The sequence below is a fragment of the Pteropus alecto genome, unplaced genomic scaffold (assembly GCF_000325575.1).
Source record: "Pteropus alecto unplaced genomic scaffold, ASM32557v1 scaffold88, whole genome shotgun sequence".
Taxonomy (NCBI): domain Eukaryota; kingdom Metazoa; phylum Chordata; class Mammalia; order Chiroptera; family Pteropodidae; genus Pteropus; species Pteropus alecto.
In genome coordinates this window covers 7,617,404-7,633,260 of record NW_006494611.1, presented here as the reverse complement: position 1 = coordinate 7,633,260, position 15,857 = coordinate 7,617,404, and the positions used below count along the sequence as shown (strand labels likewise).

General features: G+C 33.2%; 1 protein-coding gene and 1 non-coding gene across 2 annotated transcripts in view; one reads left to right on the top strand and one right to left on the bottom strand.

Annotated features, from left to right (window-relative positions):
* Positions 1–252: 252 nt before the first annotated feature.
* Positions 253–15,857, bottom strand: part of CLDN16 (claudin 16) — a 19,899-nt gene continuing 4,294 nt past the window's right edge. The window contains 4 exon segments of the mRNA XM_006925842.1: positions 253–386; positions 1,019–1,210; positions 3,788–3,952; positions 7,950–8,052. Of these exon segments, the coding sequence (XP_006925904.1) occupies positions 253–386; positions 1,019–1,210; positions 3,788–3,952; positions 7,950–8,052 (594 nt within the window).
* Positions 5,920–6,038, top strand: LOC112474126. The gene has a single exon (XR_003044295.1). It is a non-coding gene; the product is annotated as a 5S ribosomal RNA (ribosomal RNA).

The following is a 15,857-nucleotide window of genomic DNA, read 5'->3' as shown; positions in this document are numbered from 1 at the left end:
GTGTGTGTGTGTGTGTGAGAAAGAGAGAGAGAGAGAGAGAGAGAGAGAGAGAGAGAGAGAGAGGAGAAAGAACGAGGAAGAATATAAGAATAATAGAAAAGAAGTAACAAACTTTTGATTAAGGTGAGCAATTAATTTGTTGAATATGAAGTTTAAACAACTGTTATTGGGTTGACTCACTATTTTATTAACCTGAACTTATAGATTAATAAGTTAAATAACATACAAACACACAGACTGATATGCAGCACTTTACACCCTTGTGTCGACAGCGTACATTTTGGCAGTCTCTGTCCGAGGAACCATGTACGATTTGGCCATGGATACAGCTGCATTAGAGTAGGCCTTTCTCATGGAATAAGGATAGTTCCTTTCAGGTCTAACATCTGTTTGGGAGAGAGAATTGTAGAGATTTAAAAATAATTATGGCTTAGTAAACTTTGAGAAATAAAATAATGTCATTTCATGTATTGTTCCGCAAAAGAAGCAAGAATATACATATTCTAAGAAGGAATTATCTAAGAACTCTAGATGAGAATCTAAGATTTTCATCCTGATTATTTTTAGATTTAAAATTCAGTCAAGTATTCTTGTTTTTTACTGATAAAGAGAGGGATTCCATTAGTTTTTTAAGTGATAGTTTCAGAAATCCAATTATATTCTTCCACAACAAATATTTGGCTTTCCTCTCAGTCTACTCTGTTTAATTTTAGATATAAGTTTAATAGATTGGGTGAAGTAAGACATATAAAATTATGACACATCATAGTAATCATTATATATTTAGATATTAGATTCAATTGTAGCAGTGAGGTTTTTTTTTTAATGAATATAACATTAACTGGGTAATAAGGTTCAGATATTGCAAACCAATTGTCCTTGAACAACTGAAATTTTTAATGATAATATGGAGGGATCAAATAAATAACATTATTTTGGGCTGGTGAAATGTGTTTCCATTAGGTTGGAAAGAACAGTACTAGAGGCAAGAAAATATGCTATTTTATTTTGTCCTTACCTTTGAAGAGGTATAAACAGCATGTTAGGACAGACCCAGACAAAAAGCAACCCAGAGACCCAGCCATTCCAAGCCAACAGGACCAACCAAATTTATATTGGATGCCAAGAAATATATTGTGCAAAACCAAAGAAGAACGTTCCACATAAACATCAACAGCATACCACACAGAACCAATGATTCCTGGGGCACCTGAAAGAAAAGAAAGATGTAAAATATAATGCAGGCTTTTTCCAAACTTAAATCCAAAGAGATCTGCCTGATACCCAAAATAGGTGGCATTATTTAGAGAGATAATAATGACATTATGGATTCATGGACAACTCATATTTTGGTCACCTCTTCTATGTCTCCCTTTCGCCTTCTATCTTGTATTTATTCTAAATTATATCTAAGTTTATACATAAATAGAAATACAAAAGTAAAATAGTGCAGTGCTCATCTGTTTCTGGAAACCTAAAATGTCCCTTGAATTTACTTTAATTTTCTTATCTTTCCATTGCTATTTTAGTGTTGTAGAAAGAAAAATATCAAAAACAAAAGAAAAAAGAGAAAGAACACAAAACCAAACAATGCAGAGCACATGTTCATTCTATATCGATTTTTTAAATTGAAAGAATGTCTTTAAGAATATTGTTGTTCCCCTGCCCCACTCCCCAGACCCACAACTGAAGCTGTGTCAGCTACATAATCAACTTATACAGAAACTATGTTTTCACTGTTATTCATTAATATATTGAGGTTAAAAACAAATAACTGAAGTAAAAATTATTTATTTTAAAACAAATCCTTATCTATTACCCCCACATTACATATAAATGAAGAAATTTTATTCCTTTTACATAAAACTTAATACATATACATTAGTAGATCTGACAATTGACTGGCTTGAAATAACGCCACTAGGGTCTCTTGTTTTAAAGGTATAAATTGCGTGTCAGGGCCTAGACACAAGAAAAGAAGATGGGGTGTTGGGAGATAAACGGCTTATTTGAAAACTTTTGAAATTTGTAGTGTCCACAAAAACTTTCACATTTTTTTACAGAGTTTGTGATTTCTATTTAAGCCACCATTTCATTCCATTCTTTTCTCAATCGTTTAATGAAAAAAGTTTAAAAAGAATCAGATCATGAATATGTAACATTTAGATAACAGGGTATACATTATTATGCCTTTTCTATAATACTGCAATAGGTTTGGAATGGAAATTCCGTTTATGAAAATTAGGAACAAATTTTGTATATCTATATCTAGCTATATGGATATCTGTATATAGCATACTAATTTTGGATGATGTTTCCAAAGCTTTGACCATGTCTGGCAATTTTACTTAATCTTTCTTCAACCATTCCTGCAGAATTTTTTATTGACTTATTTGTCTTTAAATTTAGCTCATTTTGTTGTTTTATAAAAATATAGAATATCTAGTGATGTCTCAAAAAGTATTCTAGAACAAAATTGTATAGCATTAAATGATGTTTAAATTTATTAAATAAAACATATTGTTACATACAAAAGCTTTATGTTATCACTAGGCTGGATATGGGAATGAAGGTCTTAAAAAGAAAAAATTAATAAATTCTTGCGACTTTTAATACCACCTAAAGAACATCAGGGCCTTCACTCAATGTTTGCCTGTGGAAAAATCAGGGAGGCCTTGGTTTCGAGTATATGATGGGTTAGGCTCTCTGCTATGAGCTTGCTCTCTGTTCACATTGAATCTTCACAATAGCGATTCAGAGTAGATATTATTGCTGGAAGTTCAGCTAATTTTGCAGATAAGGAAACAAAGACAGATTTAGTAACTGGTCTAAGGTCACATATCGCATATATATATCTCCAGGTATTTTCAGTTCCAAAATCCTTGTCCATTCACTATCCTACACTGCCTGATCAGATTCTCACTTAATATTTGCTTTGTTAACTTTTTGTTGTTGCCATAAATGAGGATAACTTTCTATCTGGAGGGTGTTCCTGCTGGTTTTCAGTCTTCCTGCCCTTTGATTTCTTCCAAACTTGCATTAAGATCCAAAGAAGACATCATGTTGTGATAGAGGATGACTACACTTTGAAGTTGATGACAGACCTGAGTAAAATTGATATTACGTGTATTACAGAACACATTATGTGCAGAAAGAAAGTTGGCCTTACAGGTATTACAAAATTGATATTTTACTCAGGTCTGTCATCAACTTCAAAGTGTAGTCATCCTCTATCACAACCATGTAAAGTGCTCCTTGACTTATGGTTTATTAGCTATATTTATTAGTCTTCAGAACTCCATTTATTCATCTGCTTCTTAAGTGGAGATAATAATATGATCTGTTTCTTGTTCGTTTATGATGAAATGGGTTGGCATATGAGAAAAGTCTAACATAGGGCTTGGCACATGTTATCTCATTGCTAAAAAGAGTTGGCGGGGGTAAGGAGGTGGTGGCTCCAGGCTTAACTGAGTATTTAACTTCAGGAATAATCACAAAAGAAATTATTTTAAAAAATTAAAGCATTATACAGTTGCTTTAGATGGTTAAAAATTAGTTTGAAGACTTATAAACCTTGATCTGCAATATTAGCAACAATAGAAAAAGATTAATTATCTGATTCCAAAGCTAAAGAAAGTAGGGCTGGGGGATGCACTCTCATTCCTTCGATCCAGTAAAACAAGTCACATAAGATCCTAAAATGAACTGCTTCAGAACAGCACTCTTCTCCTTCACCTCACGACCTTAAATGAGTATCTTTACTTCTATCACTAGCCCAGACCAGTACCTGCGATTAGTAATATGGTTCCAGCAACAAAGCAGATGCGGACTTTGACGTACGGCTCATCAGAGAGGAATTTCACACAGTCAAGACCAAGGAGCAGGGTGATAAATCCAAGCCCAGCTAGAATATCTGCAGTAATCATCAATGCCCGAGTTAACACCAGCTTCACTGGAAGATCAAAGTATGTGGTTACAGTATAGTTAGAGAAAAGAAACATGTTAACTCACAGAAGTACATAAAAAACAAAACAAAACCAGCGACTACGTACACTAAAATAGGCTACTGAAATAATTGTTCTTTTAAATCTGCATAAACTTGAATTTGCACTTAGTACACTTAAATTTTCATAAAACACAAAAATATTATGAGACTACTGACATTATTATTTGTTTAAACAGTGATTATTAATTAGTCTTGTTGGCCTTCTGGCAAAATGCATGGCATTTAGTGAAGACTAAATAAATGTTTCCCTTTTGCCTCCTGTTCTGGAATGAGTACTGTTAACAAGTATTGCAGCTGAACACTGAATTGAAAGTAGAGTATCTGTTCTGCAGAAGTTACCTAATAAATATTCAATACATAAGTGATTTGAAGTTTAATTGAAAAAAAAATTTTAATAACTTGTTAAAATTTGGTATAGGGGAACAGAATAAAATACTTTAAGATGCCTCTTGCCAATTTAGGCAGGTGAGAGCCAACAGCAGAACTTTAGAAGGAGAAAGAGCTTCTATCATTAAGTAGAAGACTATTTCTGGAAGCCAGTTATATTCCTTTTCGCCCCTTCAAGTCATGACCATTCTCGGCCAGCACTCCATATTAATCCTTCAACATTGCATTGCCAACTGAGCATGTTTTGAAGCTATAGCCAATGAGAATATAAGGTAGAAGGTCCAGGGAAGAGAAGAGAAGATAAACAGAACTAGAATAGTAGTGGTCATCTTCTGCAGCGGAAGCAACTTCAACTGAGAAAGCCTCCTGAATTGATTCTCAGCTGTGCTAAATTAAATAGGTAAATTCTGTTACTAATGGAGGGTTAATTACCTGAAGTCAGAACTACTACTATTTTAGCTGGCTAATGGGGAGGAAGAATAAAATGTATTCCTTTAATGGTACAGTAATTACATTTTATATTCATAGTAATTTGAGGGTTCTTTGCATCGTAAAGAATTTTTCCCCAATGGTGAGGTAAACTTAGCTCCTACTTAGTAATAGGTTGCTTGCAAAAATGTGGCCAATTTTTCTTTTTAAAATAAAAAAAAAAAATTTTTATAATCCATGCAAGAGAAAATCAATGCATAAAATCAGCTTCTGTCCTGTCAATAGGTGAAAATACTACATATATTGTTGCTAATATATGAGTATATACTTGTTTCTAGAAAGAAATTTTTAAGATTTCAAACTTTAGCATTATGAAAAAAATTAGGCTTGAATTTCAAATTTAGGCCAAACTAAGGATGATTTGAGGAAAGAAAAAAATATGTAACTCATTAGGTAATATCGTTTTTTATATTTCAGCAGATCCTCTTAATCCTCAATGGTATATATGACTGGGCAGTCTACTCAGTACCCCAAGCCAAAGGGTCCCAAATTTTCGAGTGCCTTCCTTGAAATATAAGTTCCTTTGTGGAACCTGGGACCACCAAGAGACATGAGTGCCATCTAGATGGGGTGCTCTGAAACCATTGTGGTTCCTGGTCTTCCCCTCTTCAACTCTTGATCCCACACAGAGTTTTATTCGAATGCTCCGTGGAACTCCAGGACTCATACATGTGGGGTTGTACAGGCCCCCATGGTTAGCCTAGTTCCAAGAGGGCAGGTCTACAAACAGGCTGCTAATGCTGGCTAGCCAGGAATTTATTGTTAAGGATTGTGTGAGATTTGGCTGCCAGAATAATATTAAATACTCTAATTGAGGGTGGGGGGATGGGAGGTAGGGGCTCTAATTAACTATATCAGCAGAAGCCCTGGAGAAAATTTTTTACCTGGGTCTGCATTTCTTAGGTATACAGGGCAATGAAAAAGATTATCAAATTACACATGTGTAAAAGATATCAATAACTAAAAGTCAAATCTTACTTTCTTGTAGGTAACATCCTTATTTAGAGGGTATAAATTATTTTCTTAGAATATATTTTGTCTATGGCCATGCCACCCTGAATAAACCTGATCCCGTCTGATCTCAGAAGCTAAGCAGGGTCGGGCCTGGTTAGTACATGGATGGGAGACCACCTAGGAAGACCAGATGCTGTAGACATAAAAAATAAAAAATAAAGGATTGTAAGCTGACAAGTTCCTTGCAATGTGTGAGGTCAACCAAGAGTTGCTTGCTTAAAAAAAAAGACATATTTTCATTTCTACTGTGTTTAATTATATAATAGAATTTTTAAAATAATTGGATATTTTAGATATTATTTGAAACTAATAGGTAAGGCTATATCAAAAATGTATGAGAGTATAAGCAAAAGATAAAAAAGGAACATTAAAATATAAAAAATGGTTTTCTCTGTGCAGTAGGCTTATGAGTCATTTTATTTTCTTCTTGCATAAATGTACATACAATATTTAAAAGGTTGAAAGATTTCAGCTCTTTTCTTCTTAACTCTAACCATACCACTACATTTCTGGAATAGCCTAGAGTCCACACGAATTTCCATTCTTATTGACCAAATCATGCTTCTTTTGAAGATAGAACTAGGTTAGCATAAGGAGAAAAAAAAGAATTAAAAAGTCTTTAAAAAATAAAATAAAATAAAATAAAGGCCTTATGAAGTATGTTTAAAATGTTTCAGGCATTCAAATTCTAAATGGTAGAGAAAGATATTTTAGAGCACTGCTCCTTTGAGTGCTTTTCCCTGGATAAAATAGCTGTCCAGGGGAAAAGTCACATTCCAAGGCTTACTTTTCGTTTATCTTGAGTAAAGAAGTTGCCATGTGGTACCATCACCTGTCAATTACTTTGAAAGAGACTAAAACCAATTTACTTAAATAAAAGGACCAGTATTTCTTGGCACACTCAGTGTTCCAAAATAATTGGTAAAAAGAAGAATTCAGAGAATCAACCATAAAATATTTTAATTTATGAAATCTCTTTATTCCTAGAAACATGAGCCTTGGTAACACCTAATTATAATTTAAAGCTAACAACCTCCCTCCCCTCTGTCCATCACCAAATTTTCCACTATATTTGTGAGTCTGTTTTTGATTAGTTTGTTCTTTTTGTTTCTTAAATGCTGCATATAAGTGAAATCATATGGTGTTTATCTTTCTCTGTCTGACATGTTTCATTCAGCATAATAACCTCTAGGACCATCCATATCGTTGAAAATGGTAGGATTTCATTTTTTTAATGGCTGAGTAATATTCCATTGTCTGTATGAACCATAAATGCTTTATCCAATTGTCTGTTGATGGACATTTAGATTGCTTCCATATCTTGGCTATTGTAAATTGTGGTGCCATGAATATAGGGGTGCATATATCTTTATAAATTATTGTTTTGGTTTTCTTTGGATAAACACCCGAAAGTGCAATTCCTGGGTCAAAAAGTATATCAATTCTTAAGTTTTTGAGAGACCTCCAGATTGTTTTCCATAGTGGCTGTACCAGTTTGCAATCTCTCCAACAGTGCATGAGAGTTCCCTTTTTTCCACATCCTCGCCAACACTTGTTCTTTGATTTATTGATGATGATAGCCATTCTGACAGGTTTGAGGTGATATCTCATTGTGGTTTTAATTTGAATTTCTCTGATGATTAGTGACCTTGAGCATCTTTTCCTATGTCTATTGGCCATCTGTATTTCCTATTGGAGAAATATCTGTTCAGGTCTTCTGCCCTTTCTAATCATAAAATCACAGCATCCTGAAGAATTTATTTCCATTTAAAAAGTGTTTACTATTAGCCTACTGTGTATAAGGTACTATGCCAGGTCTTTGGAGGAAAGCAGAGGTGAATTTACCTTAAAGAATTTACAAATACATGGGAAAAGATAAAATATGCTAAAATGTTCCAATTCACATTTTAGAAATAAACTAAATTTCTAATCAAAATATTTAAAACTAGACAGAAATATAGTACTGTAGAAAACAAAACCATACAATAGAAACCTGAGTTCAATTTTCTTTGGCATTCCCTCCCTGCAAGGGGGATGTCTAAGGTATACGTACAGGGGTGTTCGGCAAGTATAGAATCGTACTCATCACAGGTGCGAATTCCATCAAAAGCATTTGTGACACACTCCCACCAGAGGCCTCGACATTTTGTGCTCACCTGGATGTTGGAGAAGACACTGTGTGAAATACTCATGCAGACACACTTCAATTCTCCACGATCAAAAGTAGAATGAATTTTATAGCAAAGTGCAGTAGTTACAAGTGTGATCAGAAATTCATTTACAATAAACACAATGCATTTTAGAATATTTCCCCTTAAGCACTAATAATTAATTACAGGCTTTCCCCACTAGAAAATAAATTCACTTCGAGAACAGAGGTGGTAGTGGGGAGAGGGGGGATAAGCCACACCTAAGATGGATAAAATCAGAATTAAATATATGCAAATGCATACAGCTGGTTCCATCATGGAGCCATAGTTTAACATGGAGACAATTCATTTCACTTTACTGTGCTAACATATACTTACCATCCCCCCCACATCAATATAATAATAGATAACAGTTGACATCTTGAGTCTATTAAGAGCATAGATTAATTTTTCTTCATCATGAACACTGGTTTTCATGAAGAAAAGTGTTACTATATGTGAGGTTCATAAATTTAAAATAATTACCACAGAAAGTTATATATAAAAACACAAATAAGTGAAATATAAAGATCTCATAACTTCTTCCTCCCTGCTCCACTGACAGACTACAAATGCTTAAGCTATGATATGGATGTAAACAAACTGAGCAATTATTTCATACAGTCTGACAGCTGTAAACCACTTTTACTTAGAAATGTTGTGCAGATAATTCTGTGTCCACTTAGAGATAAAAGCTACCAGAGCCTAAGCCTTCCCATATTTATCTATAAACTATTTAAGTCCAAATAGATTTCTTAGAATTGTAAACATGCCAACATAAAAAAGTTTCCGGTATTCTCGACAGAGCTCATGCATATGAAACAGGTAATACGATTGTTTCTTCTGACTCAATTACAGAGTCGCATTACCTTGGAAATCGAAAAATAGCTTAATAAGATTTAATCAAAAATTATCTTGGAAAATGAAAACTTAAATTGTTCCTTAAAGAATAAATAACAGAGAAGAGTGAAAAGAAGAGGAGAGGAGAGGAGAGGAGCCATGAAGATTATAATTGGTGTGGAGAAGAAAGGAAGGAACATAAAACACTTTGGTTTGCAAAAGAAAATCCTATCAGGGAATATCTGTGCTATGATACTCTCTGACCCATATTCTGCTTGAAGTTGTGTTGTGTACCAAATAAAACTCCACTGCTCGCTACTCCATCACAGTTTTGAATGTGGTACTTTTATTATCACTTTCTATGTAAAATAGATATGATTGGTCATAATAATGCTATATTGAGTCTATACTATGAAGCAGTTACTGCTTAGGTTATTATTTTATTTATTTCTTAAAGGACTCTGTGAGATATCATTATCATTGTCTATTTCACAAATAATGAAAATGAGGCACAGGAAAGTAAAATGATTAACCCCAAGAAAGTATTGTTAATAAATGAAAGAGATAGGACTCAAACACAGCAGTCTGTGTATACACCCTGAAGCACTTCAATATACTTAACATCCATTTTTTTTAAATTTCAAATTAAAAGCAGCTTAGTAAAGTAGTAAGCCTTAACTTTATTCTCATCTTACGGCCATTATTCTGCAAAACTTCACTTTGGTTTGCCCTTCCTAAGATTAAATCTGGAAGTCATGTTCTGAAATTTATTGAACATTCATCTCAGGGAGCTGAGGAATCATAGAGAGCAAAAATTTAATGAAGAAAATCCATCATGTGAAATTTAACACATCAATTTCTAATATGAATATATAAAGTTATATATGAATAAAATGTAAGCTATAGTTGAAAACATATAGACTTTAAATATAAATTGACATTGTTATTGGCTGTGCTATATCTTTGGGCAAGATCTTACCTTTTTTGAGCTTCAGTCTTTTTATCTGCATAAAGGAGATAATGCTAAGGTTGTTATGAGAATTAAAAATTATAAACACACGATACATATGATATGATCAACAAATGATAATATTAGTAAATTACTTAAACATCATAATAAACTGAATAGTGACTGTGCTCAGCTTTACTATGACAGCAGAGAAATTTAGATGTAACGGGCTAAATGGTAGTCTCCAGTAAGACATATGTCTATGTCCTAGTCCCCAGAACTTGTGATGTGATCTAATTTGGAAAAAGAGATTTGCATATGTAATTAAGTTAAGGATCTTGAGATAACAAGATCATTTTAGGTTACCAAAATGGGCCCTAAATCTAATCACAAGTGTCTTTATAGGAGGAGAGACACAAACAAGAGAAGGAGGCAATATGACGATGGAGGCAGAGATTGGAGTGATGTGGCTGCAGGTCAGGATATGCCCACAGCTACCAGAATCTGGAAGAGGTAAGGAGCAGATTCTCATCTAGAGCCTTCAGAGGCAGTGCAGCCCTGCCAACACCTTGATTTCAAACTGTTGTCTTCTACGACTGTGAGGTAATAAATTTCTTATGTTACGTGGAAGAAAAAAAAGGGGGGGCTCTATAATAAAACTGACAATTCCAGTGACCAAAACTAACCTTACAGGGTGATCTGATCATAAATTCCTAACTGAAAAGTTATGGTGGTTAGTCACGCCCCAGGCATGTAACTTCTTTAGTAAAAGTTTTATCTTTGCCTTAAGTAAGCCCTGTACGTTGTTTTCATGCATCTATGTTAATATATCTTTGAAATTCCTCTTTTTCAGATATCTCAGAAGCCAGAAGCATAACCACCTTCAGAGAGCACATGATCTTGTTAATTATACTGTAATCTAACTCCTGCATTGCTTTCTCCTTTGTACCTGTAATCTTCCTTACATTCCCCTCTTAATTGCAAATGTATAAAAGAAACTGCAAAACTGTCATTTTCCGGAGCATTTGAGATCTTGCTTCCCGGCAATGTCATCAGTTTGGCTCAAATAAACTCTTAAAATAATTCTCTGCAGGTTTGGGCCTTCTTACATTGACATTAGGTCACCAAATTTGTGGTAATTTGTTATTGTAGCCCTCGGAAAATAATACACTAGGGACAATTTGTACTGAACTATTATACTATAACAGTCATATTGTATAACTATTATACCATAATAGAAAACAGACCTTCTCATAGCCTATTGCCTGTCAGTTTCTCAATTAACAGAAACACACAGGATCCAGTTTATTCTAACCTGAGCTAGGTTATGTGGATTCTAAGTCACTTTTCTATAATCAAACAGTGACTGTCCACAATTTTCTTCTAACTTAGCCACTGAAACAAACTAACAAATCCAGTATGACCATTCCTGTTATACGTGAGGTTATTTAGAAAGGAGTCTGAGATATATGTGAGAATATTTATTTTACATAAAGAGTATTTCTTTTTTGCCAAAATAATCTAGTAGTAGTGTCATTTTCAAGGCTATTGATCATTTACCTGCAATGGCCATATTTAGAAAAGCAATGAGCTCATTAGAGGAAACAAGGAATCCAATTTTGTTAGGTATTAATGCTTAGGGCACACTATTAGATTGCTTGGTATTCGCACTCGGTTTAGGTATGTGAGAATAGTGGCTGTAATTAACTAAACTTCTGTGTTAATGTAGCACTTACTGGAGACACTCTTAAAGGTGCCTTTGTGCACAAAAGACAAGGTTAAAAGACTTTTGTTATTTGTCATATTTAACAAAGCTCTCCTTGTTGTAATATGTAGTCTTCACTTACTTATCTCTCGGCTATACAATGGCCTTTTAAGGACTTTTTAATAGGCAAGCAGATCTAAGTTCTTAAAAGCTTTAAGATGAGGTTCTTGAAAAACAGACCAATGCTTAAAATATTATGCATAACCATTTTTAAAGGGCAAAAATGCTAAATGCTAATAATTTTTATTTCATAGGGTTAGCAAAAATAGAAGATCCCAAATTTAAGCTTTCATCTTTTAGCATTTGGTTTGTATATTAATAAACATTATAGAAAACCATATTAGAGGAATTTGCATATTATTTAATGAATATCTATTGATCTTAAAGTGAGGAGGTGATTGTCTCTTAAATGGGGAGAAGTATGTTTATCCAAACTATGACAATAAAAGCACAAGTCACAAACATGAGGCCCACAGAAATACCTTAATATTAATTAGCTACCAATAAGAAAACATAGAAATGTTACAGAGCAGTCCAGATTTCTGGCTTCCCTTGGAAACTTGGTCCAGTCTGGCCGCCCGGACTCCCTGGTCCCATGCAGCAACAACTACCATGACCTTAGTAACTACTCCCTTTTAGGTGGGACTTGTTCACTGGTTCCTCACTATTATTATATAATCTGCCTCTCTTATGTGTATCAGCTTCCTGGTTCTTATAGGCATTTGAGTTTTTCCTCATGGTATATAATGAAAATAACTCCCCTTGCTTTCAACTTGTCAAATAACTACCTATTATTCAAATCCCACTTCCAAAATTTCCCTTCTTCTATTAGTTTCTCCTAGTCTCTCCAGCTGGAGTTAATCTCTTTCTAGATCTCACACTGACCGTTCATATTTCTATAGTATTTACAAATTTAATTATCTTTTTGTATATGCTCTATGTACATCTGTCTCCTAAGTCTGTCCGGTGTCATCTTTCAAACATGAATGTCTATCATATTTCAGTCAACAGACTAGCTAAATCCCAGGGATACAGCAATGTCCAAGACAGGTATGTCACTTTGCTTCAAAGAGCTTATAGATCCTCCTTCTTAGTACATAATAGATACTCAAAATATGTCTATTGAGAGGGAAAAAATCTGTCAATTTATCTAATCCCACATATATTAAATCTCATTTGAACTTTGACATAGATAATGGTTACTGATACACTCTTTTCACTAATGCTTAATATGTGCTTTTTTCTTGACTGAATAGACTAGAACAGCTGACTCCAAGAGTCAAATAATTATTACTTAAACTAGGGAGTTTATAACTAACTTGGTGGCAGCCTGGACCCTGTCTACTCAACTGATTCTGGAAAGTATTTACTACAGTACTCAGGATGAGCAGGATACCACTCAACAAGCTTTAGCAAACCATATTAAGGATAACTCTCCCAGTTTAGTTTATGATAGCATAAATTAATTCCTTAATCTTGGGATTTCTTATTCTGATCTCTTTACCAGTTTCTCATTAAGTCTTCTCAATTCTAGTCTTTGCTAATTTTTCTATTTTTAATTACTTTGGAAGTATTTACACGCAGCAACACACAATTTTACTTGCCTTATCTTGTTCACTGTAGTTTTGGGTGTGTTTGTCTTCCCTCCACATATTTTACACATATTTTGAAATTCAGAGAAACTTAAAAATACTTTAATTAATTAGCATGTATTTCTCCTCCAGTTATATAGGAGAAAAAATAATATATATAGTATTTATACTCAATAGGCTTAGTAAATATTTATTGTTTGTTGACCACTACTGACCACAATTTTTTATCAATATGCGTTAGGTTATAAATGTATATACACTTTGATTTGTGTGTAAACATAATATACATAGGAAGAAGAATCCATAAGCCAAAAGAAAAATTAAATGTCATCTAGATATATTTTAAAAACTACCTTGCACATACATATTATGGTGATAAATAATGGTTTTAAACCACTTTACCACCCTTGTGCTAATATACTTTAACATCGAAGAGTCAACTTACCTGTTTCCAGTATTTACTTAAATATATGTATTAAGATGAAAAAGTTTTAATAATACTAAATAACGCATTTTACTACTAAAACTTGAAACACTTTTAATTTTAACATGAAATACATTTGAATTTTTTATACTAGGTTTCTAAACTTCTTATTTTAATATTTTAGTTGAATTTTTTTATGATTCCAGGTTCTAAAAGAACTTAAGACAGGCATTTATAAGGATGAGGAAGCAAGATTAAAATAAGCATTATAGATGTCACCTTTCCTTTCTACTCCATTTATGTACAGTGAATTGATTTGTTAAAATATATTTGGTTTAGTTTTGCCTGCTTATTTGTGGAGCACTGGCTAAAAGTATAAATGGCAAAAATGAGGTTATACAAACTTAGTAGGTAAAATATAATTTTTGTGGTCTTCACAGTTATATTAGTTAATTTATATATTTAAACTATCTAAATATTATCATTTTAATATTATTTGATTTATATAACTCATATATTTAATCATTTTAGAATGTTTATGAAAACATAGTATCACAACTTTGCAATGATTACTGCCCAGTGACAGATGAAAATTTATGTTGAGTGAATGATAATACTAATTTTCTTTTTCCTCTCTTTTTTATTTCTCTCTCTCTTTGAAATGGTAGGCAGAAAAATCTGTATTCTCTAGACCAGAATTCACTCTTCACCAACTTTCTTATGCATCCCAAGGGATTAGATCCTTACTCCTATCTTATTAAAAAGAGAAACTGAATCTATATCTTGAGAAAATTGAAATTGTAGCAAGATAAAAGATCTTGCCTAAAATATAGTGATCTCCCTAGAGAGATACTTCTTACTTAGGGCTCAATGTAAGATTTTCAAAAATCACTTAGATTATCATTTACTCATTTTTTTTTTAAATAAGTATGTCAACTACTTAATTGATGTTAACAAATGCATCATGAGTTCCCATTATTTGGAAGTCTGTGCTAGGTGCTATAGGAGATCATGAGATAAGTGAGAGAACTTGGTACTCAGATGTTCGCTGGAGTTTGAATCCGTTGGAAAGTAAAACTAGTACATTAAATAATCAAAGTACACACTAGATAAAATTATTTTAATATTTACTTTACGTGTGAAAAAATTATAGCATTATTAATGCACATAGAAATCTCAGGGGAGAAATTGGTCATAAGGATAAAATAAATCCAAATGTGGGAAGCTTTCTTTTGCGGTAATAAAATTTTAATCATAACAGTGTATAGCAGTTTCTCAGTCAATAATTAACAAACGATTAACTGAAAATGGAATAATCTTGTGAAAACATTTTTTCTTCTGATAATTGAGAGACCAATAATTTTGTGAAGAAATTGCTTTTCTATTTCATTATGGAAAATGAAGATTTACATATAATATAAGTAACATATTAATAATGTTATTATTTCATGATTTAGTTTCTTTCAAAATGTTTATAATAGATAACTTATTTTGTTTCTGTCATCTGCCTTATTCCTCTGATTAGACAGAGAGGGAATAGTCATAAGTATAAAAATGGGCAAACCGCAGCTCAGAGAAAGTAAACAAAGTTTCTCGAAGAGACTCAATAGTGAAAATAGGAATAGAATTTAAAACGCATATCTCTCCTTTCAGTGAACATTATACAAAATGTCATCTCCTCCTCGCAAAAACAAAACAATAAGCTGCAAATAGACTATAATATATCTAACATTTATTGACTGATTTGTATTTGTCTGGTACTGTGGTAATTTCTTTATATACAAGCCTCACAAGGCTTTGTGAATTTAGATTTAATCCTCACAAGACATAAAATGTACATATTTTATTTTTCCTGTACAGAAGAGGAAATGTGGTTTATAGCAATTTGGATATCTTTGTAAATTCACACAGCTACTGCCTGGCAAGGTGGGATTTAATCTCAGGTCCCTCTAACAAGTCCAAGCTGTAAGGCTCCCCACTATGAAGCAATATATTACTGGCCCCCTTGAGGCACTGCTTAAGAATTCAAGCGAGAAAAAATATTGCGAGGGTTCAGGAACATTGATGCTTGATGAGTTCTGTATAGAGACCAATTTTCCTCCATTTAAGCTCTAAGTGAGTCATTCCACCAGTCCTTCAATTGCTCTAAAACAGTAAAAGATTTTAATCTTGACTTCTCATTCTTCCAGCGCCTTCTTTCCC